The following is a 23,791-nucleotide window of genomic DNA, read 5'->3' on the forward strand; positions in this document are numbered from 1 at the left end:
AATGCATCAGTGCTAGTCTGCAATGAAAAGGCATCATCACATCAGGAAACCTGATATCTTGGGATATCAGGATCACATCCGGGGGAACAGAGTCTTCTTTGCTTTATAGTGCACATGAGCAGGCTCTCAGCTGGGTTTCTACATTCAACTTTGGACACTGCACTTCACAAAAAAAACAAAGAAAAGAGAAAAAGAAAACAGTAAGACAGGCTGATTAAAGAGTGCCTGAAACAAAATCTCACAAGAAAACGCTAAAAGAAAAAGGGTCATTTAGTGAACGTGAGTGGAGCAAGTGGGGCTTTGTCCTCTCTTTGCAGCATGCAGCAGCCCTTCACTATTCCAGAGACGAAGGGAATCAGTTCTGCCCCTCTACTCTTTGTCCTAATCATGAGAAATGGATTTATACAGCACAAGAGACATCTAGAGCAGAGGTTAGGAAAAGGCTTTGGACAGTAAAGACATCTAAGCCCTGCAGCAGCGTGCTGGAAAGCTCCACCTCTTACTTTTTTTTTTTTTTAAGGGAATTTTGCATCAGTAGTTGTCAGGAGTAGTCAAGGCAAAGCAAATTATGACATTTTGCTATGACAGCTAAACCAATGTTTCTGTAACAGTCATCTCAATGTGTGTCTTCCTTCTAATTCGGCAGAAACACAAAGATTGATGCTGAGCCACCTCACGGACCTTGTACTCTCCAAAAAACAGAACAAAAAAGAAAAATAAAAGAGAGATATCTAGGGAGAGGCATCACTGAACCTCTTGTCCCTTCTGGTATGCTTGTGCACTTGTTTTCCATAAAGCACGGAACTAAACTGTTGCTTGAATGCTCTACAAAATCACAACAGAAGTTCCTTTTCTTCTTAAATACTAGCAGTGTTCTTAAATTTCACTTTCCAAGTCATGTTGATGGTTTTCACCCAAATCCCTTCTGCTCAGAAGTGAAGTAACACAGTAATTGTTAGACAGGAAAGAATCTCCTATCTGGATACACGAAGACAAAAATGATTTCTACTATGGCACTTCAGATGCCTCCCCAGATGCAACAAAAAATAAAAATGTTGTCTTTCTAAATATTAGCAACAAATTCAGAAGAGAAAGAAACGTCCTGCTACTGATACATAGATACTGTAAAATAATTTCTTTTAAGAACAAAACAAGAGACCTATAGAAGAAAGTAGTATTTCTAAATGAAATATATTAACTCTGCACTTTGGGTAGTAGGCAATAGTTTATCATCTATAGAATATGAACACCATATGTTATCTTTCTGTGGGCATACAGATGGATGAAAGCATACGACTTTTTTTTTAAAAAAAAAAACACAACTTTTTGGGTCTTAATTGCTGTTTTCTAAAACAAGAGTGTTTATACTGTTGAAGAAAATGTCACAACCTTTTCCTTTTGACTTCCCAAATCAAGATTATTTATTTTTAAATCTTACTTTCATGAGATGGAAATACCAAGAGTTATTATACACCCACCTTCAATTAGTATATATAAAAATATTTGATGTAAAGTTTCCCAAGGAACATTTCCACACGACAAATAATAATGATAACTCCTACTAAGCTAACAAGCTATCCTCAAGTTGCCTTGAGAAAAAGTCTTCATTTCGAACAGTTTAACAAACCATTTAGTCTCAGACATTATTATTACTATTTACAAATTCAGAGCTCATTTCTCTGCTTCTGCATCTTTTCTGATATTCATCACTCGTTCCATACAATGATGTTCAAAATGCTTGGTAAAATTATATAGGTCTAAGACTATCACCACATGCTGTAGTCCTATACAATACATTTGATTAAATTTTTGTCTGCAAAACATCAGAACTGTAAGAGGTGTCTTACAAGGGAGAAGAAATTAATCCTTCAGCCACCGACCTAAAACCCAGGCAGCACAGGGAAGGAGCAGAGCAATACTCCATCCTACCTCCTGAAGGCGCAGTCGAACTTTGCTAATGGCTCTAATCCAATGGGCTCTTGCTGGAGGAAATGGTGGTGGCTCGTCCTCACCATGGCAGCTTAAAGGCAAGAAACAGAAAATCACAATATGAAGAACACTCAACTGTAGCATTAAAGATTCAACTTTACACCGTGCAATCACAGGTTCAGCTCTGGAAGCTGAAGTAACCAACGGGTTCTGGTCAACCCAGTCCTGCGCATGCTCTGGGAAGTGAGAGGCTAAAGCAGAGGGTTCCTTATATACAGGAACCATCTTGAAAACTGATGAGCTGAAAGAGATAAGCTAGGATACAATCCAGCCCCAAGAGTAAGATGGTGTTGGTCAGAATATCAGGAAAGCTGTCCAAGATATCCAAACAAGGCAGCTCAACATATTGGTACCATAACTGCACACACAAAGAGGCAGATGGAAGATTTTTCACCCCCACACCTGCAGGAGGTCCCTTCTAGCCACTGCCTCTTCCTACTCACCCCTACTGCTACAAATCTACAGGCCCTCTTCAGTCAAAACACTGGCAACGTGACTCAGTTGTGTTCTTCCCCATTCATTGCACCTTTCTCAAACCTCCCTTTCCTACAGCTTTTCAAAAGGGAATATGCATCTGGTGGCAATGCTCCATCTCAGTGCCCCAAAGCACATTTTACACTCCCTAACCTCATGGTACACTGGGCCTTTGGTCGCATTCCTTCTTTCGTATGTTGCTGACATGTAAATCACCAAAACATCCTTCTCTGTCTGCAAAGGACTCTGTACTGCTGAGAGTATAAAAAAACCCACAACATATTTGAGGGCAACATGCATCCATGCAGCACATCTAGCTCAGGTGCAACTCTAAGGATCAACGTTCCGAGCTCAGTTCCATGCATACTCCACAGAAAGAGGAAAGCATTGCCAGAGTGGAGAGAAAGGGAGCCAGTGATGCAGGAATATCCAAGTTAGATGCCTAAATTAGAAGTCTGAAATAGACTACGTGAATAACCTTCCCCATGAATAAATATAGGCCAGCCATTCTGGGACAAGACTCCTGCTGCTCTGTAAGGAGAAGATGAAAGTGAGTCAGAGTTTAAAAACAGTTTAGCACTTTTTCTAGTCTTGTTTTCCTTTTTTTCCATCTTTAGTGTAAGGGTTGCCTACACATGAACTGCTGTGGTTAATTCTCTCCTATCAGCACAGTGGCACCAGCTGTACCCTCCAAAGTGTACAGGCAGACACCCTTCCATGGACCTAACTGCACTAGACAAAAAACAATACCTCATACTTATGAAAGTATAACCATATCCACACTAGGGGCTGCAATGACTTGATTACCTCAAGGGAAAAGTCACTCCCAGAGTTTGCAATTCCTGTAAAACAGGTATAAAACCCAGCACATTACTCCCCCAAACTTAGCTGAAATACTTTTGAAGACTGTTCGCGATACTACTGACAGCTTGGAAAGCCCAAGTGCAAGGACAAGAAAAGCTGCCACAGTTAGTTAGAGCAAAATGGCTATGCATATTGTAATTCTACAACCTACAACTACATAAACACAAACTGTAATTGTGGTAGCCTGTGACACAAGAAAGGAACAAATGCAACTCTAACCATGACTACAGGTAGTTCTTGGTTGCTGACATGTAAGCGTGATCACACATGAGCAATGGAAGCAGCTATCTTTGGGCCAGACTACATTCATCAAACCAGAAACAGAAAATACAGCAAATGAGCTTCAAGGCACTAGCAGGCCCTCCTCTTTACATAGATAGCAAACATAGTTTAAGCTTAACCAATGTCTCATAAATAACTGGTCCTGCACATAAAGGTGTTAGATCAGCAACACCAAGTTAGTTGTTAGAGAAGGCTGCAAGAATAACGTACATAATTAGCCCCAGGAAAGAGCAAAGAGAGGAATTGTCTTTGAGTTAGCTGAAAAGAACTCAGTAATAGTTTCACCTACCTCACTTGGGCTCCTGCATCAAAATCCTTGGGCTTCTCAAATTCCAGAGGTACCTTAGCTGCAGAATGGTCTGTACGTTTCTCCTCTGCCTCACAGACCACCTCCCCCTCTCCTTTGCTGCGAGGCTCCTCTTGCTCCCCAGTCCACGCCTGACCATCCTTCTGGTAGCTGTCCAAACTGTGGTAGGAATGATTTGACTCCCTTTCCTGGTGATCATCCTCTTGCTCAGAGCCATGGGCACTTTCATGGGAATGGTCCAGCTCACTTAGGTGAGAGCTTCCCTGGCTGACATTACAAGAGGAGCCATATCTACTACTGCCAGCAGGACTATGAGAGAATAAGAAAGTTAATCAGAAAAAACAGTGGCTTGGAGAAACGCAAAGCAACCTGCACATCTAACAAAATAAGCGGGGCACTAAATATTAGAGAAAAGACATGTTATGCAATCATATTTAACTATTATGCTCCTTGAACTAGACCTAGACATCTGAACCTCAAAACTTGGGATAGGCAGTACAAATACTTCATACACAGCCTACCAGTGTACCATACATGCCAATGGTCTTTCTTGCACCGACTACTTCGTCACCTCACATCAGCTAGAAACGGCCAGTGAAGATATTCTAATAACCAGACAGGAACAAGAATGGAAACATAGCAATTCAGAGTGAAAGTGTTTCTGTCTTCCAGTTTCATTGCGGCTAAGGTCTTTACCATGACCATTTAAGCTGACTATTGTTAAGAAGCACAGTTAACTTAAAGTTAACTTTATTTTTATGTATATTGTATGTTTATGATAAAATACACTGCAGTCAAAATTAAGGTTTCCAAGACTATAAGTTTAAAACCTTTTAGAAAAATAGTGCAATTGTTCAAAGGAAAGCCACGTCTCACTCCAAAGAGCTTTTTCAATAATTTAGTTCATACAAAAAAAACAGCACCACATGTGATACAAGACACCACTTCCAGGACTGAATTCCTACAATCCTCACACAAAATACAGTGGATGGAAATTCCTCATGCAGTCAGGAAAACCACAGCTTAGAATTAAGCAGCACTAATGCTTCTCTCATGAGCACACTTAGGAGACTTTGAAGCCAGACAGGAAGTTTTGGGAGGGCAGAGTTGCAACTGTACACTCAGAGGCACAAGTTTCACTTAAGTCACACAAGGATATAAGTTTAGCGAGTCTCTGTTTTGATTTTTTGAGGGCAATTTTAACACATACACAGACTGACTACAGACTCAGGAAATACCAATACCTTCATTTACTGGCTTTCCTAACTGCATGAAATGACCTTTGCACACATTTTAGGAAGAGCAAGCATTAGAATGCCTTCACTGATACCTCTGAAAATGTTTTAAAGTCTTCACTAATGTGAAATGAACCTAATTAGTTCTATAATACATCAGCAGTAAGTTAAAATTTCTCTCTAAAATTAAAAGCCTTTACCTTGCATTTTAAAAACAAAATGCTCATTCCTTCCAATACGTTCTACCTACTGTTACTTTCTACTTAGCAAATACAACATAATTATCACTAAACAAGAAAGCAAAGTGAATTGTATGCAGCAGAATTAACACACAGGAATACAACTTCTGAAAGACTAATGAAATTAGCACTAAAAGCATCTCATTCAGTGGGACACAGTATAAGAACATGGGAAATCAAATTACACTTACAGAAAAAGAGTAGAAGGTGGTGAGAAAATGGTCTAAGGGCTTGTATATAACCAGTGACTGCAGTTTGCCACATCCTCTGTGACAGCTATCAGTAATACTACAAACACTTGACCACAAACAGGGGAAGAGACTAAGCTACAAACATCAGACACCCAGGCTGATACCTACTGCTGCGGTATTGCATTATAAATGGTCAAAAACCTGAAACCATTTATTATGCCTCATTTGTAACTAGCCTTTTCTCATTCAGTTGTTCCATGCTATTCAGTTCTGCAGCCTGTGTGCTAGGATGAAGCATTGTTCCATTAGGCGCAGAATCAGGCTCAGTTTCTTTCAGTTCAGACTTGTCTGGTGCATGCTCTTCTGCCTGATCTTCTTTCTGCAGTTCACCTGGAATTACATTCTGCTGATCTTCTGACTCTCTATCAAACTTCTCTCCCAGCTCCTTGCTGGATATATCATCAACCACGCTTGCACCAGATGGTTCTTTAGAAAGTTCATTGTCGACAGTGTCAGGCTGCTTTGAAGACAAGTTTACTTCTATATTTGCATCAGTCAGTTGATCTGAGACAGCAGATTTTGAGTTTTCATCTGAACTGACTGTTCCTAACACCTTGTCATCTGGTTTTGACAAAGCCTGTGGGGGTACATGTGGTTCCCTTTTGGCAGAGGTCTCCCTGTTGTCTTTTTGCCAGGGAAAGGTGAAATCTAGCTTTTTCCCAAATACTGCTCCTTGGGCACTCTCTGGCTTACTCACCTTTTCTTCACTACCTCCTTCAAACAGAGTTGAAGAAAGTTTCTTAAAGCTGGACATAAGGCCCTGATCTTCCCCTGCTTTATTAACAGAAGGTGGCTGCTGAGAGAAGAATGACCCAAATGGCTTTCCACTATCATTAGCTGACATAAAGCTGAATTTTGGCAAACTGGGCATGTTCGGTATTTCGAAGACAGGTTTAGTACTGTTTGCATTTGGAGGAATGTTATTAGGTTTACCCTGTTTCTTCAAGTTACATTTGGAAGCAACCCCTTCTGCAGGAACCTCATCAGTTGCTAAATGTTTCTCATGTTCAGCAGTTTGCTGTTGTATGTCACTTGTCTTCTCTTCAGTCAGCTGGAGCAGATGAACGCTGGGCTCATCAGCTGGAGCTGTGGGTTCTCCACCGTTACTACTGATCGTGCCCTGCTGATCAATATCAGCATTGGTCTGATTCCCTGTAACAGCAGGCTCTGATTCAAGTGTAGCCCTCTCACCCAATTGGCAAAGGTTTGTATCTGCCTCACTAGTTGGGGTTCCCATTTCCAGTTCAAGCCCATCAGACGAGCCAGTCTGAAGGATGGGAACTGCTGCCTCATCTGTAGGAGCAGCTTGTTCCTCTGCTACATGTGAAGACCCCACATCTGGTTGGCATGTATTTACATCAGTCTGGTCAGGGGCCTCAGCCAGCACTGTATCAACTGCATTACTGAAATCAGACTGGCATGGCTTACTATCTACCATCTCAGTGGGCTGTGCATCATTCTCCAACTGCAGAACCTCAAGGTCTTGATTTTCACTAGAGACTGCTGCTTCTGGAGTGATCCTTAAAGGTTCCTCTTTACAGGTTTCTGAGTTCTTATTTTCCTCAGTTTCTATTTTCACAGGAGACTCTTTTGTGGAGTTCTCCTCTGCTGAAACAGGTAATATATCCTCCTTCAGAGAGCTCGTAACATCTCTTTTAGACTCTTTGGCTGCAGCTGTATTTTCTGTCTCCCTGGAGTCTTTTGCTGGAACAGACCCAGTGACATCTTTCACACTACTGCTTTGAGGTTTAGGGGTGGATTTTGGAGGCATCTCTTTTGGAGGTTCTTTTGGACCTTTGAAGATGCCAAAGAGATCATTTGTGAAAGCTGGCGCTGGGCCACTTGGGAGGGATGAGAAACCAAAGAAAGAGGAGCTTTTCTTCTGTGCAGTAGGAGGTGCTGTAGCTTGAGGTTGGGAAAAGAAACCAGATAATGTTTTAGGAGGTTTCATTTTTGTCATGAAACTTGAAAACATTTCAACTGAAGAATCCAGTACTGATTTGTCAGTCTCAGATTCCTTAGGTTTGTTTTGCAAATTAGATGCCTCTGGCATTTTAGAAGGAGAGTGTAGCTCTTGTGCCAGTTCTAACCTGTCACCAAGAGTTTGTCTGGGTAGTTTATGTTCTGGCAACTCACGTTGGACACACAATTCTTCAGAGACTGCTTCATTTTTTAAGTCACTCATAATATTTAAGTCATTTAGACTCTGGGAGTCCATTTTATCATCTAAGGTCACGCTACAATCTTTATTTTCAGAAGCTTGTTCTTTCGAAGAATAAGGCTCGTCTTTATCAACAAGAGATTCAACACCATCCATTTTCCCCATGCTACCCAAACCATCTTCTTCTGCCCCTAAGGAAATAGTCTGTTTGCCCTGCAAACCCTCCTGCAAACTGGAATTCTGAAGGCAAGGACCAGAAGCAGCTGAATTGGTTACTGCAGCACCATTGGTCTGTGGAAGCGTCTCTAAGTCACTCTCTTCAGCTGCCTCAGCAACACTTTCTACATTTTCCACTGCCAGCATTTCTGAATTATCTTCTGGGATTGTGAGGTTATTAGACATTTGTTTACCAGTCACTGCTGCAATAATATCATCCACTTCTTTTTTATTGTCTGCATCTTGTTGCCTGGAAGAATGGCTACTTTTGACACCAGAGTCAGAGGAACTATTTTGCTTCACATATGGCTTAGAGTTCACCGGTTTAGCTGGTTTTGTATTATTCTCCTGTCCTGGAGCAGTTTGTGGCTTTTCATCCAAAAAGGATGTCAAATTGAAGAAGCTAAAGTTAGTACTTCTTTGAGGTATGGTCTTCTCAGCAGTTGGGCCACTGGAGAAGAATGAGGGCAGATGAAACAGCCCCTCTGTTTCTTGCTGCTTCCCACTAGCAGGAGCTGCAGCAGGTGCTGAAGGCTTTGGTTCATCTGATCCAGTGAGGAAGGAGAATATGCTCCTACTGGCTGGCTGTGCTGGCTGTGATTTCGAAGCAGTCATAGCAGAAAAGCTGAATGGCAAACTAAAACCTGACTCTTTAGGTGTCTGATCTGGCTTGGGTTTTGCCGGATTAACTGTGCCTCCTAAACGATTTCCTTCGTGTTGCTTTGGTGTAACTGACGGTACACGGCTTTGGTGCACAGCTGACTGACTCAGTTGGCTTACTTTAGGACGTACATCCATTGGCTTCTGTGAAGTGTTTCTGGCAGGCAATTTTTTACTCTCAGGAGACTCATCTTCTTCCTCACCTTTTATACTCCGTTGTTGCATTTGCACCCCAGGGCTAGGGGAGATCTGCCTGTCCATGCCTGCTGTTCTTGCCCCTTCCTTAGGGGTGGAGAACAGACTTGCCATACTGCCACTCTGAGGACCTCCAGGCTTCTCAGTTTGTTGTCTTGACTCAGCCACAGTCCTGCTATTGGCTTTTGGCAGAGTTGTAGTACTTGGGGTTGGTTGAGAAGACACAGCCTCCACTTTGAAGAGATCTCCAAGGGATCCAAATAATGATGAGATGCTGGAGGTTTCCTTCTGCTCTGGCTGTGTATCCTTTTCTGGTTTATCACTTTGACTTTTTTCCAAATCTGTTGATGGCTGTGGTGCTTTGCTTACCTGTGTTTTAAAGAAGTCAAAAAATCCAGAAGCTTGGGTTTTGTTGGCAGTTGAGACTGCAGGAGAATCTTCTCCAAGACTGAAAAATTTCAGAGCACTTTTAAATAGTGTCTCCTCAGGCTCAGTGGCTGGGTGGCTCTGATTTGGCTGTGACTGACTGGGTTCATTAATACTTGCATGCCCTTCAAGATGCCTGGAAACTGGTGTTGCTTTAGCAGATCTCTCTTCTCGCATGGGCCTGCCATCTGGAGCAGTTTGGCTCAGTTGAGAAGGAGATTTTTTTAATCCTGGTTTTTTAACACGGATATTTTCATTCTGATTTAATTCTGGCTCTTCACTTCTAGCAGCCTCCAAATTAAGTCCTGATGAAGTATTTTTTCTTGGTTCTGTTATAACAGGAAACTTTTGCCCTGCCTGTGCTTCATCTAATTTTTTATTTGGTGCAAGTGATAAAACATCACTTTTATTTTCAGATGACTTTAATTGTGTGTCTGTTCTCTTCAAGGCAGATTCTTCTGATGTCTCAGGGTCAGGACCTGAAGACTTTCCAATCAGTCCACCCAAAGCAGAAAATAAAGAGCTAACTTTGTTCACTGGTGTTTTCTTAACTTCCTCAGTCTTTTTTGCTTCAGTTACTCTTTCAGTAGATGCCACATTTTCTTCAGCCTTAGGAGTAGATTGAAACAGATGGAAACCAAAGAATCCTGATGACCCGCTCCCAGTAGTTGTCACAGGGACAGCCTTGTCCACTTCCTTGGTGTGGCTGTCCTTACTCAGCGGTTTATCAGAAGCCACTCTGGAATGTGTTCTGAGGTCAAGGGTTTGCGGAGACTCCTCTGAATAATTCAGGATTTCCTTTTCAGGTCTAAAATCTACTTTGACTTTTTGAAGTTTATAACCTGAGAAGTCTAATGGCTGCTCTCTCTGATAATAAATAGACTCTTCAAACATTTGTGAAAAAGTCTCCAAATTCATATTCATTAGCTGATCGCTCCTCTGCAAAGCTACCGACAAATCCAGAGGCTTATTTGTTGTGTAATCATCTAAAGACTCTTCCTCAGCAAACCAAAACAGCTCATCTTCACTGCCAAGAGGGACTTTAAAACCACAAACAGCAATTGTGTTGTCTTCTAGCACAGCTCTTGGAATGGAATCCATCTGAAAATTATAATCCCAGCAGTCTGGGTAGGAATACGTTTCAGGAGCACACACATAGACATACTGACCAGTGGGATCAGTGAGCAGCGAATATACATACTGGCTATCACTGTACATGTAGTATCCACAATCACCATCTTCTGATGGCCACCATATACCCTGCTCAAGCATCATTAGCCACTCCTGATACTCCTGGCTATAGGATGAGTACATAAAGCTCCCATCTATACTTAAAGTCTCTTGGTCAATTAGAGTCCACATAGTTCCATCACAGCCAGAGGAGTAGCTTAAATCCATGGGCAACTCTTCTAATGAGTAACTGCGATCTCTTTCAAATGCTGGAAAGTTATTATAACTTTCATTGAGAGAATTATCATTCCATGCATCATTTTCTTCTGAACAGACATCTTGAAATATTAACTGGTCAAATGACTCATATGACATCACACTTAAATCTAAACTCTGTCCGCCAAAATTGGCATTAGTCTGCCAATCCATCACATTTGCATTTCCATCCTTTTTACAGAGATTCACTACTGTATCATTTTCAGGCCAGTCCAAGAACTGAGGGGGCAGAACAGAGCTCTGGTTTAACACGTAGTAAACCGGTACTGCTATTTCATGAGTGTCAGCCACTGCCCCCACTTCATATTCCCATTCAAAGCTAGAATGGCTTCTTGTTTCCTGATAAGCTGAGTACCGATCTGTAATGTTATAGCTTTTATTACTCAAATTGAGAAATTCATTTGATCCTTTGTTGAAAGGAGTTGGTAAAACTCTAGATCCTGTGTCCTGATAAGGAATATGCCTACCATTTACAGGCTTTCCAGATAAGTCCTGTACCTTGTCTTGAGTATTTAGAGTATCAGAGATCACAGGGTGACCACAGTGGGGAACATGAGACTCAGCTGTTTTATTTACTCTTGCACTGGATATGTGGTCAGTAGTTTTGGAAGATTCCATTGTTTTCACATTATCCAGTTTTTCCTTTGGTTTGGGCAGGAGATTTTTTAAGAAGCTGGAAGCTTCCTGCTTTTCTACAGTACTGCTTTGAGTGCCAGAAGCCATTCCGGAGTGGCTGGGTTTTGCCTCTGAGTTAGAATCCTCACCTCTGTCAAAAAGCTTCATGAAGCCTAAAGAGTTTGTTTTCACCTTTTCTTGCTTACATTCAGATAAGTTTTCACTTGAAGCAAATTTAAATAAACCAGAAAATAATCCAGAAGTGCTTTTCTGGCCATCACTCTCACTTTTAACAGCCAAGTCTTGATTATTGGCTGTGTTTTCATTGCAAGAAATGCGAAGAAACCCAGAAAGAAAACCTGGCATGTGCTTCTTCTGCATATCATCTGCACTTGCAGCTTCTGGTCCTTTGGCTGAAGAAGTGGATTCAGCTGAGCTGACATGTAAGTTTGGTGCATTTAGTCCTTCTCTTGTCAATCCTCGTTTTACATTTCTAGGTTCCTCCTGAGTACTCTTAGTTCTCTGCTGCTCCCTCTGCTGCTCTCCTGCAGCCTTAAAGGTAGCAGAGGCACTCTGCTGGTGTTTTTTTCTATTTACTTGGGCACTCGATAGGTTTTCTTTATTCATGTTTTTTGTTTGTTCAAGTTCCTCTCTATGGTCTGATAAATTTGGAACAGACCTAGATTTTAATGAAATGGCATTTTGTGAATTACCATTTTTGTCTTCAAGCAAAGAAATGCCCCTAGAACTCTGATTATTTCTTTGGTCCTGTGAAGGAGCTAGATTTTCTGCAGAAGAAAATTTAAATAACGAAGGAATAAAGCCTCCTTTCTCATTCATATGTTCCTGCTTTCCTGAAAAACCCAACCCACTGAAAAAAGGAAGTTTCCCAGTGAAAGGAAATGAGTGTTCTTCATTTGATGTACTATTTTGTGTTATATCCTCCTCAGACTTATGGCCTTTAAAAAGACCAGATGTACTTTCTTTCTGCCCTTGTTCAGCAGAAGGAAGCAACAATTGACTGAAAGATTTTTTGAGTGGACTGAAAAAGCTTTGAGATGCTGTACCCTGATCTTGACGCTGTGAATTAAGTTCCACATTTCCTCTGTTTTGCTTGTTTCCCAGTCCATGAGATGTAGAATGCTGGTCCCCTAAGTGATCTGCAGGATGCTGCTCCCTGGCAGCGGGCATATCCTCTTTCACAGAGGCATCTGGCTGATACGTAACATGATGCAAATCTGACTGCTTCTGTGGCACATCCTGCTGCTTGGGAGCCAAGAGACCATCAAAACTGGCTTTCAGACTGAAGGAACTGACTGAGTTTGTGAGCCTGCCAAAGATTGAAGACACAGAACTGCTACTTGCGTTCACCTCTGTCTCGCTTCTAGTCTCACTCGGCTGTATCTCTGGAATAACACTGCTGGTCCCGGCTGCCGTCTGTCCAGATGGCGTCTCACTTCTGTTTGCTTCATCATCTTTCACAGCATGGCTGTCATCGTTGGTGTGCTCCTCTTTTATGACTTCTTGTTTTGGCACTTCCTTCTCAGAGAAGATCTTTAAAGGATTAAACATGCCTAGAACAGAATTCATAACCGAATGCTGGTTGCTGGCAGTAGTTCCTTGTGATTGCTGGAGATGATGTGGTGTGGAAGCGTTACTGTCCACCTCAGTGGTTTCTGTCATGTTGGAGTTTACGTTCTGGGCTCTTTTATCACCACTTACCTGGGATGGTAGCAAAGAGTGAATGGAGAACTTGGTGTCAGCTTTATTATCTGCCATTACTCCAGAAGATGAACTCTCGCTTTTGGACTTAACAGAAAATATATTCGAGATTCCAGTCTCTGATGAGTTTCTGGTTTCTGTCTTCTCTGGAGTGGAAGAAACAAGCTTTTCAACAGAGGCTGTGAGCTGCTTTGTACTTGATCCCACCTTTTCAGTGAAAGAGCTGAACAGGGAATTCACTGTATTCTTCACACCTGACAAGTCTGGGAGAGATTCAGATTTGCCCTTGGTACTCTCCTCTGCAGCAGGACGTTTGGTCTGTTCAGACTTCATGCCCTCTACTGAATTATCAGCATTATCCTGCTTCAGTGGCATGCTCTCAGCGTTTTTTCTGGTCTCTGGCAACGTACCGAATTTGCTGATTTCTTCCTCCTTTTCAGCCAAGTATTCTGAAACTGATTCTACCAGACACTGAAGTTCATCCATTGTGTCTATATACTCCTCGCTGGGTTCTTCCACAGGAGACAGTGTTAGGTCTTGCACAGGATGACCGTGCTTGCTCCCTTTAGTCTTGTGTTTTTTATCACAGCTAGCCTTTAACTGGGAGCCCATATCTGCAGGGTGATTAACAGTGAAGTCTCTCAAATGGCTGATGTCAGAATCACACCATGTTTGCGAAAGCGTAGCCAGTTCCTCCATTTCCTCATCTGAAACAGGTGAGTACTGGAACTCATCAGAAGCACTGCTGTCAAATTCCTCAAGAATATCCACAGGCACAAAAGCATTACCTGGCTTCCCTATGTGTTCCACGTCTTCACTGTTATTGAGGCAAAGTGAGCCCTCACGGTTCACTCCCTGCTTGTTGGGCAGCTTGCCACTTTTAACCATTAAGCCATTTTTGTACGGACGCAGGATGGGATAAGCAGAAAACCCTTCCTTACTTTCAGAGCTATTGGTATATTTTCCAGTTCTGTCATATACTGGGAAATCATCATTAGGTTCAGAACTAGTTGCCACACCATTGAAATAAACTAGTTTCTCCCCAGGAAACTGCAGACCTTCATTACTTCGCAGGCTTATCTGTTCAGGCTCTTCAAAACTGTATCGCAGCTTCTTTTTTCTTCTCCTATCTATTGTATCATATTCCTGAGGATACCTAGGGACACCTATAGACCCTGACTCCATACACACATTTTGGCAGCACCTTGATCTTTCGCAGTGACTGACATTTTCTCTTTTTGAGAGAGTTTGCATCTTTTTTGTATTTGTTTCCTGCCAACTTCTATTTTTATGACTCTTTTCTAAGAATTCCTCTATTAGCAGTTTTCCTAGCTCTTCATAGTTACTCTCGTGTTCTTCTCCATCTTCAGAGTTAAATGGAATGATCCTGACTCTTTCATTTCTAGCTAGAGATCCTTGTCTAAGATGAGAAATAAAGAGAGTGGGAGGAAAAGGAAGAGAGGCAGTGGAAAAAATAGGAAGAGGAAAATAACAGTTTTAAAAAAAGCTCTAGAAAGGACAGAAAAAACAGTAACAAAAACATGCATTAAATAAAGGAAAATTAAGATGAGAAACATCCAGAGACGACAAAACTGAAAACCTGCCAATCTACCACCATTACATTTCAATCAAATAGTCAAAAAAAGCAGCATGGGTTATTATATTCCACCAGTTAAGAGTTGCACAAAATTTTAAAATGCCTGTTTGAAGGAAAACAGCTTTTTGTGATCAAGTGAGGGTACACAGCCTTGCCTGCACCAGTACTCTGCTGTTACTTTTTTAGGCGTGCTGGAAAAAGTCACTTATTACGGTAACAGGACTACTTTGAGATATAGTGCCCACACATGCCATTCCACTATGCTATGCACGCATTTTGGTCACTCTAGGCTGCAGACTTTGTTTTAGCAGTATTCATGAAGCTCCGAAAGGTGACTAACACATCAGAGACTGCATGCAAAGTCTCAGGAGTCATTGGATTCCACGGACATGGGGACAGGGGACAGAATGCAAACTCTGCAGACTGGCAACACATGGAGTTCCAGCTACTCTACCACTCTTCTTTGCTGGGAGGGCTCTCAGTGCAACTAATGCCCTCAGGGCCTCCCACCAACACAAAATGAAGATCCTTGGAGCTGTTACTGCATCAGAAGGCAAAACAAAACATTGGCGTTGGACAGTAGCCTATCATAAGCCTGAGATGCTTTTCAGAATCTGTACTTCCCATTTTTAATGCATCTAAACAGATCCAGCAATCTATACTTGTCCACTGCGGGAGGATGGATTAAAGCAGCTAGTGTTTTTCAATCAAACAATCTGAAGCTTCCTAGAAACCAAAGTAAATGACCCTTGGGATTTTGGGATTAATTCCTAGCCCTTGATCGGAAGGATTATCTCAATTGCTCTGCAACCCAAAGGCTACTACCAAGAGAGCTTCCTCTTTATCTAAATCTCACAAGAGTTCCTGCCAGCCTCCATAAAAATAAACAGGTAGAAAGTGGGTGTAAAAGAAAAAAAGAAAAAAGCTCATCTGAAAGATGTGCTGCAGCTTTGTCTCACATCATTCATCGCTGAGAACTAAGGAGCGTGAGGGCACAGATGCCCTGACCCCATAAGAGCAGGGCAAGAGAAGGGAAAGGGCAAAGGGCACATGGGCATTGTATGGATACTGCTAACACAGGAGTCTTCACCTTGAGAGTTGCCTGGGGCACCCCAGTATAGGATACTGATGGGTTACCCCTGAAAGAGAAATAGATCATTGCATTTCCACTGCTGCTGGTTTAGTGCTTCATTTCCAACAGTATTAGCTAACTTACACTAATTGGGAGGATACTCATTACTTTAAGTGAGCCCTGTTGTACACAGTTTAGAACACTTACTACACTTCTTCCTTGCCATTTTAAGCTGGCAGTTGAAATAATTTTCTTTAAAAATGCTAATGAAATGTAAAAGACTCCCAGGGCAATCATAGTTACTGGCTCAAGCCCTTCCAAATCTCAGCTGAAAGCAATGGGAGCTGCACGAATGCCTGAAGAGCCATTAGCTGTAAATGCTGAACCAACAATTGACTAATTTAGGCATGAAGGAAATTACTTTTCTTTCTAATTGAGCTCCTCCCCTCGTAAGTATTTCCCCTGCTATTTTACACAGCATTCCTTTTACTAGAATGAAGTAATGACAAGTCCAAAACCTGAGAGGAGAAAAAGATGACAACATCAGCCCAGCATTAAGCTACCACAGATCTGAAATACAGCCCAAGCAAACAGCAAGTATCAGCTGAAATGTATCACAAGACCACTGCACAGCAGCAACAGCAAGGAGACAGGCACAGACACTGCAAAGAGGTTAACCCACCTATCGGACAGATCTAGAGAGTGCCTGCTCCCTAGTGAGCACTGGCGGCTTGTCATTTGACTAGACTCAGATGTGGACTCTAGGTCAGTTCGGCCACTCACAGTGGAAGCTATGCTATCATAGCGCCTTGGAAGTAAATAGAGCAAGAGCAGGGAGACATGGAGGACACATGGTTACACACAAAATGAACACTGCAAAGAAAAGTTAGTGCTTAAAAAAAAATCCAAGGGGAAGACTTGTGTTATTCTGAAGTCAAACTGTCTGTTGGCAGTGAAACACGCTCCAAGGACAAAATAGGAATAATACTTGTTATCCTTAGGAGAAAGGGGAATAAAATACATGTACTTCTATCAAAGGAACACAATCACATGTAACAGCTGATAAAGAGGATCAGAACTTTTCCCGCTAAACCTAAATGTTCTTAGAAAAAAGCCCAGCTGTTAGTACAGCCAGTTTCAATTGAAGCATTTGGGCATACACAACTTTTTGTCCAGTTCAAGACAGGTTCTTGCAGAACCCGGTCTAGTTCCTCTGGGTCTGCCCAGGACAGCCTACTACAAGCTGTCATTTCCTCAGCAATCACTAGCTGCAGCCTGCTAGCAACACCAATTTCATTAGGTTGCTGCCTGGTCCATATCTGTTAGAGCTGCTAGGAGCAAAAGTCAAACACAAGTTGGTTTTGCAATACTCAGCTACAGCTGTGTTTTGAAAATATTTAAGATCTACCCACATGCTTCTTTTTAGCCAGCTCTCATGAGGACTACCTTTCTGGTAAGAAAGGAAATCCCACATAGCTTCTTTGGAAAGCTTATTTGCATTTTCTAAGTTTTAAGAGAAAATATGTCACAAAAGATCTTGCTGGGCATGTGGAAAAGCACAGGGAACAGGAATGCTTAGAGGGAATTAATCACCACCTAGGACTTGCCTTTCTGGAGTGAAAGTAAATTTAGACCAGAGCAGACTACAAAGCTCTTATTTTTTAAATAAACTTTATCAGTCCAGATCCTTTCATATCTGTACCTTCAGGAAACCAGAAAAAAAATATACATATCCCAGCTTGGTATTGTTTAAGAATTCAAACCAGAAGTGCTTCTTTGGACAGTCTTAAAAACATGTTTATCCATTTGACACAGCTAAAAGATAACAGACCCCCTGCCTCCAAGCAAGGCAGGTCATGTGTCCTTGTACTGTCAACACCACCCCAAGAAGTCACATCACTGCACACACATCCAGCCACCACTGGCTTCCCCAGGCTGGATGCCCAATGCCACCATTCAGCTCGGCTCTTCCATAAAGAAAAAGCTTCAGCTCACCTTCCCAGACTTTCAGTAAGATCTTCAGCAATGTTACCACTGCAAAACATTAGTACAGAATGGCATGGGAAAGAGAGTAACTCCTTATATAAGACATTTAATGGCCTAGGACAAGAGCACCAAGAATGACAGGTCATACTGCAGTAAATGCATTTTGTTGGCATATTTGCCTCTGCTGCTTGTAATCTCCGTAATAGTAACAACATTAGGTGTTATCATTAAACTTCAGCTTTACCATTAAAGACCATAAGGCAAAACCAGCCAAATTTAGCCTGAGCCATACGCTTCTGAGGGAAACTGAGTTCAGGTTCAGGCTTCAGGGAACAAGAACATTCTTACCAAGGGGGCTGAGATAGAACAAATCAGTTATAATAAAAATAAAAACCCTGCACTTCTAACTGTGACAGGTTTAAGCAACTGCCTCTTCCTTCCACACTGAAGGCAGAAGCAGCAGCATGGCCTGTCCTACAGACCTGCTCTTACCAAGCTGACCAGCACTGACCAAGTTGTCCTGCTTTCCCCTTACATTTAACTTATCCTTTATTTGGAACAGTCATTTTGTAAAGCTTCTACAGTTCCCAGCACAACCGTCTCTAGTTTATAGCCACTGATCCTGGTAATTTAATGCGGTAATGCTTGATACTTTAAAAAATATAAAAGCAGTTGTGAAACTAGTGATTTATGGTCAAAAAGCTAATTTAGAGAAAGTAAACTATCTTTCATTCAGCTCAAAGGGAGACCAAAAAAGAAAAAACACTATTCAACAGTGCTACATGGTAACTGGGAAAAAAAAACCAAACTCAAACAACTTAATTGGTTACAGACTTTCTTCTTGAATATGCTGTTTTGGCAGAGCTAATGAAAGAAAAGGAGCTAATCTAAAACAGAAAATAAATTTGCCCCAAGAAACCCCTCATAGGGTAACTCTGCTAGACTGTGCTTCATTGGCTTGGGAGGCACACCCATGCAATAGTCCCAGAACAACCAGTTAACCAGTGCTCTGGCTTTCAAAAGGTAAGGTGAAAGTAGAACCAAGAATAAAGGACCTCAGAGTTGAGCACCTCCTTAAAAGGTAATTCACTAAACTGCTGGATCTGGTGTAACACATAGCTTTATTTTTCCTGGTTCAAGCAGAGTCCCAGTGTTAGAAAAAAAACATGTAACACCTTCCTACTAGAAGTCTTCTGGAGCCCTTAAGCTGCCCTCCTCTGCTAGCAAGGCATCTTCAGGGTCCACTATGGAAAATGAATGGGAGAAACAGCACCCACCTGATGGCCACATGTTCCCGATAATCCAGATCATAATTTTGCAGGGAGTCAGCACAGGATTCCCGCGAGACCCCTTGCTGCTGCAGGCGTGACGGCACAGTGAACTGGTGCACAGAGGCATTGGGCTGCGCAGTCGTGTGGTACTGAGGAGGAATGCTGTTACTTGTCTCACTGCGATAGTCACTATCTCGATCATCCACAGCACTGTCGGCATCTTCAAAGGCTAAGAAACAAAAGCAGTTAAGGGCAGAGCTCTCTCAAGGTGCCTTGCTGGGACAGTGAAGCCCATTTAGTTTGTAAAGAATGACCAAAAAAGGCTATTTCTGCTATGGGTGTATCTCTTCCACCTGGTAGCTGGTTATAACCCCCAGTTCTCTCAAGTATGTACAAAGAAATTGCTGCAATCTCCTCCATATCCTCCTTTCACACTTCTTATTATAGAAGTTTATTTCTCTTTAGTCATTCCTAATAAGCAGATTAAGATATTTTTATTTAAAACAAACAAAAAAACCCTCACCCTAATACCCAGAATTTAAATTTCTTTCCTGTGGACAAAAGGAATATTTAGATGTTGGGGAAAAAAACAAAACAAAACGTAAAGATTCCTTTATGGAAAGGAGCTCTTTCTGGGAAACTTCTCAACCTTTAAGCTCTAATACTATCTCTTCCTCTCAGCATCCTTAGCAGTACTTTAGAGTTCTGGATTTTTTTTTTAAGTGCCTTTTTTTTTTTTTTTTTTTTAAGACCATTAGTTTAAATTAAGAGAAACTAATGGAAAGCACTCAGTAGGAAAATCAGAAAAACTGGGAGAGCAGCTCTGCTTATAGACAATTATACTACCTCTTGTAAGGGGAAAATTGCTACATTTAACCCATACAGGTACATTAGCTTAAGTTTAGTAGTCAACACTAATGATAGCCTTCACAAAGGAAAAAGCTCCTTTCCAATGAGTCCCTCTCCTGCAGAAACACTTCTGCTTGCTAACCCTTCAGAAAAAGAGAACACAAAGTTATAGTAAGGAAAGGCATCAAAAATACAATATTGATGTACGGCTGTGTTTGGTTGTGCAGAATGCAGGGTTATCTTTGCAAGCTTGAAGTGAAATACACACACCATATGGCAGTGGAGTGCACCACTAACGTGCTTGCAACAAAGGAAAATAAAGATCAGCCATTATTCAGTCCCTCTGCCACCAAAAGCCTGTCTAAAAAGGACAATCAAATTAAAGCCCCTCTGGTGTTATTCAATGGTATGTGCCCCACACAGCCATTCACCATGAGGCTGAACATTAAAGGAAGAGTACTGATTTCATGCCAGGTCCTTAAAAAAACCCTGACTTTAATTGCTGAGATGGAATGCAGCATCAGGGAACATCTTTTTGTTCCACTGGTGTTTCCCACACCTCCAATTCAACTTCCGGTTTTTTAATCCAAGGTAAAGTTTGTTCTTGGTGATCTTTTCAGTTCCTTTCCAAATGAGTAAGATTATATCAGTTCCCTAAAGTGGATGGAAGAGAAGAAAACAACCCCAGCAGAAAACGTCTGCAAAATGCAAACCACTTGAAAGTGCCCAGATCTACTCTCTTAAGTACAATCAATTCAATTAGATTGTCCACACCAAAAATGGAGATAAGCCTCCTACATTTTAGTAGTTTAAATGCTGCACAGTTCTTGTCAGTTTCTAGTCAATTGCATAGAAATGAATGGCAATCATATACTGCTTTATTCAGCCTTATTAAAAGCACAATGTCCAACAATTTTAGTACAGTTCACTGCTTAGGGGAAACATTCAAAATGTGCTGCACAAAAATGATTTGATATGCCAAAGTGCCAAACCCCTTTGAGAAGCACCAGGCTTCCAGTCTGTGGAGCAAGGGCTGATCTATTTGTAGATCACAAGACACACACCATCCTTAGAAGGATAATGAGCTATTACTCAGCTGATCAAAGTCATTGCCGAACACTTGAGCCATTACCATCTAATGCACAATAATTACTTTTATTGGGACAAAAACAGTTTTGAAGAGCTTTCTAATGCCTCACTTTGTTGCTCAACCAATTTCTTCTTCCAATCAGATGTAACTCCCATCTAAGGTAAAGCCTAAATAACTCTGGTGTGATGCAAAATTCTTCCAGCTGTGGCTGCAAAATCATTATAGGCACTTTTAGGGGCTTAAGGCAGCCCAGATTCAGGATCTGGTAAAAGATACCAGACCAACATTATTAGGGATAAACAATTTATCTCACCACACAGTATAATAACAAATAGAAATCAGTGGTACAAGTATCTGGGTCAAAACAATAGTGAATCCAGTAACTCACTAATACTGGGCTCAACTTAATATCAGGGTGTGCAAAGACTTACACAATTACGGTTATCAGGCAGCAGAAAGCAGGATACAGCTTCTCCAGGTCAGTGACTGCCCTGCTGATGGGCTCAGTGATTTCAGAGTTCACCAATAGGACTGTTGCAGAAGCACTATCTGGATTTCTTAACCAGTCATTGTACCTTACCTCTGCAGTATCAAACGAAGATTTCTCATATGAACTACAGTATCTCTAAGCAACACCTAAAAATAGCTGATTAGCTTAAATGTTAATCAAACATTTACAGCTTGTATGTTTATAAAAGGTGGCACCAGAGTTTCTCCCAGTTGTCACTGGTGTTTCACATGAGGAAGCGTCTTAGAGGTCATGACACAAAATGCCTCCTTGATGACATGTTTAAAGGATGCAAGGCTCCAGCCTCCACAGAAATCGATGAGGTAGGAACACATTAATTCTCTGATGTATGCACCATGTACCTACAGCATCCATAGATGTTAATACCAGGCAGAAATCCTCAACTGACTCATAAATAAGGGCCAACTCCAGAGACTCTTATTCATGCTGAATTGCACCTACCCTATGAGCAATCTCACTTCATTTAACAGAAGTGTTCATAAATGAAGACATTGCTCAGCCTGATTAAAAGTACCAAAACCTGGCCCATATGTGGCTTACAGCACACGTTACCTTTGCAAGAAAGTATACTGTGAAATGCTTGCACACAACAATAATCCAATTCATTAACATACTTGACACTTTAATTTTATTTAAGGAAGAGACTGACGAGAACTTGCAGGAGCAGCTTTGGGGATGCAGCATCCCTTCAAAAGGAGGGGTCAGGCATTACAGCCCATGTTTCAGCAAAATATCCCTCACAACACACATGGTGTCATAAATTCAAGCATTATCTTCTTCAAACAGATGATACATGAAGTCTTCCACATGGTAAGTTTTAGTTTAGCCCCTGCCTCTGAAAAACGATTAGTTAATAACAAGATACATAACAATAAATACAAAAAGTCAGTAACTGTTTTATCCCAGTTTGAGAAAATTCACATGTACCAAAGACCTCTCAAGGGATGAAAACTGTTTCTTTGTCACCAGACCCACTGTGTAGGGAGTGGGGGGTAGGGCTGCAGGGGCAGGGAAGAAGCATGCTGTTCATGTTTAATAATCGAATATTCATGCATATAGACAGAATAAGAAGAAAACCCATTGGACAGTCAATCACACAATAGGATTTACAAAAAGTGGGGGAAAATTAATCACGGAGATAGCTTCTCCGAAACAAACTGCCTCCTGGAAACCCTGTTATTCCTCCCCACTCCTGCCTCCAGAAGTTATTACACTACTGCTGCAGGGCAGAACACGTACAGCTCCTAATATACTGACCTCAAAACCACTTTGCACAGTCCTGTCATTCCAGCTCTACTAGCAATATTTAACCTCCGGCAACTTTATTTATATCAAGCTTCAGGACAGGAAGGAAAGCTAACAGCAAAATTATTACAGGTGGCTGGACGAATGCACTTTCAGAGTGTTTTTGTTGTTTTAAGGTGCCAATGCACAGCAGGAGCTCCTCTCAATAGGCTGCATTCAGTTGAAATTGACTCCTACTTTTCTAGCAGTGATGTGTCATCAAGCCACTGCGTGCTGAGGTCCAGTTATTCTCCACAAATTTCAGCAAAGACTTGGACAAAAGGAGTAAGTGCAGCACATTCAGACACTTGGGAAGAAGGAGGTTTGTGTAAGATTCTGTATCCCAAGATCCCCACTACTTCTCCAAAATAATCCACCAAGCTTTTCACAGCTTTTGTCTATTTTTGTAACTGTCAAAGGGAAGAAAGTGTGCTAACTGAAGGAATGACTTCCAGTCCAAGTCCAGAAGACATCACTGCCAGCTCCACACCAGGGCCTTTGCAACTCACCTTCCATGCCCTTCATCCACTTAAATTGCTTTTCACAATAGCTGCCAACTGCTTTCCTGAAGTCTCAAACCCCAATACTCCATCATCTATTGAACCACTGGTCACTTCTGACCATCACATATGTTTTCTGAACTCTTATAATTAAAATGCAGAGAAGTTTGAAGAGGACAATTGAAGTAACAGTAAGGAAAAAATATCTCAAAAGGACAGGAGGGCATTTTTGAGGCTCTTCTATAGCTTTGGAGGCTAAAAACTGAAAAGCTTGAGCAATGATTTAAGTTTAACTTTGCAGGTCATTAGTAGTCCATTCTATTGCCCTCACCACTTTAAAATACATTAGAAAATTGCGTAATTTTAAGAAAACAAGTTAGCAATATTCAGTCTTCAGTTTGAGAGCTTTCATAGCCTTGTTTTCCTACTTGAAAATACCTTCTGTTGCTGAAACACTCAACAGTCAAGAACTGGACCGACAGCCTGAAGTGTAAAGACTGCCTCGAACATCTACCCTACTTCTTTAAGTCT

The 23,791-nt window shown here is 41.5% G+C and overlaps 1 protein-coding gene across 2 annotated transcripts in view; it reads right to left on the bottom strand.

Annotated features, from left to right (window-relative positions):
• The window catches only part of UNC13B (unc-13 homolog B), a 219,705-nt gene that overhangs the window by 133,497 nt on the left and 62,417 nt on the right, over window positions 1-23,791 (bottom strand). For both annotated transcript variants that reach the window (XM_075079702.1, XM_075079701.1), the window contains exons 8-10: window positions 19,015-19,237; window positions 3,899-4,225; window positions 1,930-2,020 (exon numbers count right to left, since the gene is read on the bottom strand). In XM_075079702.1, coding sequence (XP_074935803.1) covers window positions 1,930-2,020; window positions 3,899-4,225; window positions 19,015-19,237 — 641 coding nt within the window. The remainder of the gene's footprint in view (window positions 1-1,929; window positions 2,021-3,898; window positions 4,226-19,014; window positions 19,238-23,791) is intronic.

This window comes from Phalacrocorax aristotelis, chromosome Z (genome assembly GCF_949628215.1).
Source record: "Phalacrocorax aristotelis chromosome Z, bGulAri2.1, whole genome shotgun sequence".
Classification (NCBI taxonomy): Eukaryota; Metazoa; Chordata; class Aves; order Suliformes; family Phalacrocoracidae; genus Phalacrocorax; species Phalacrocorax aristotelis.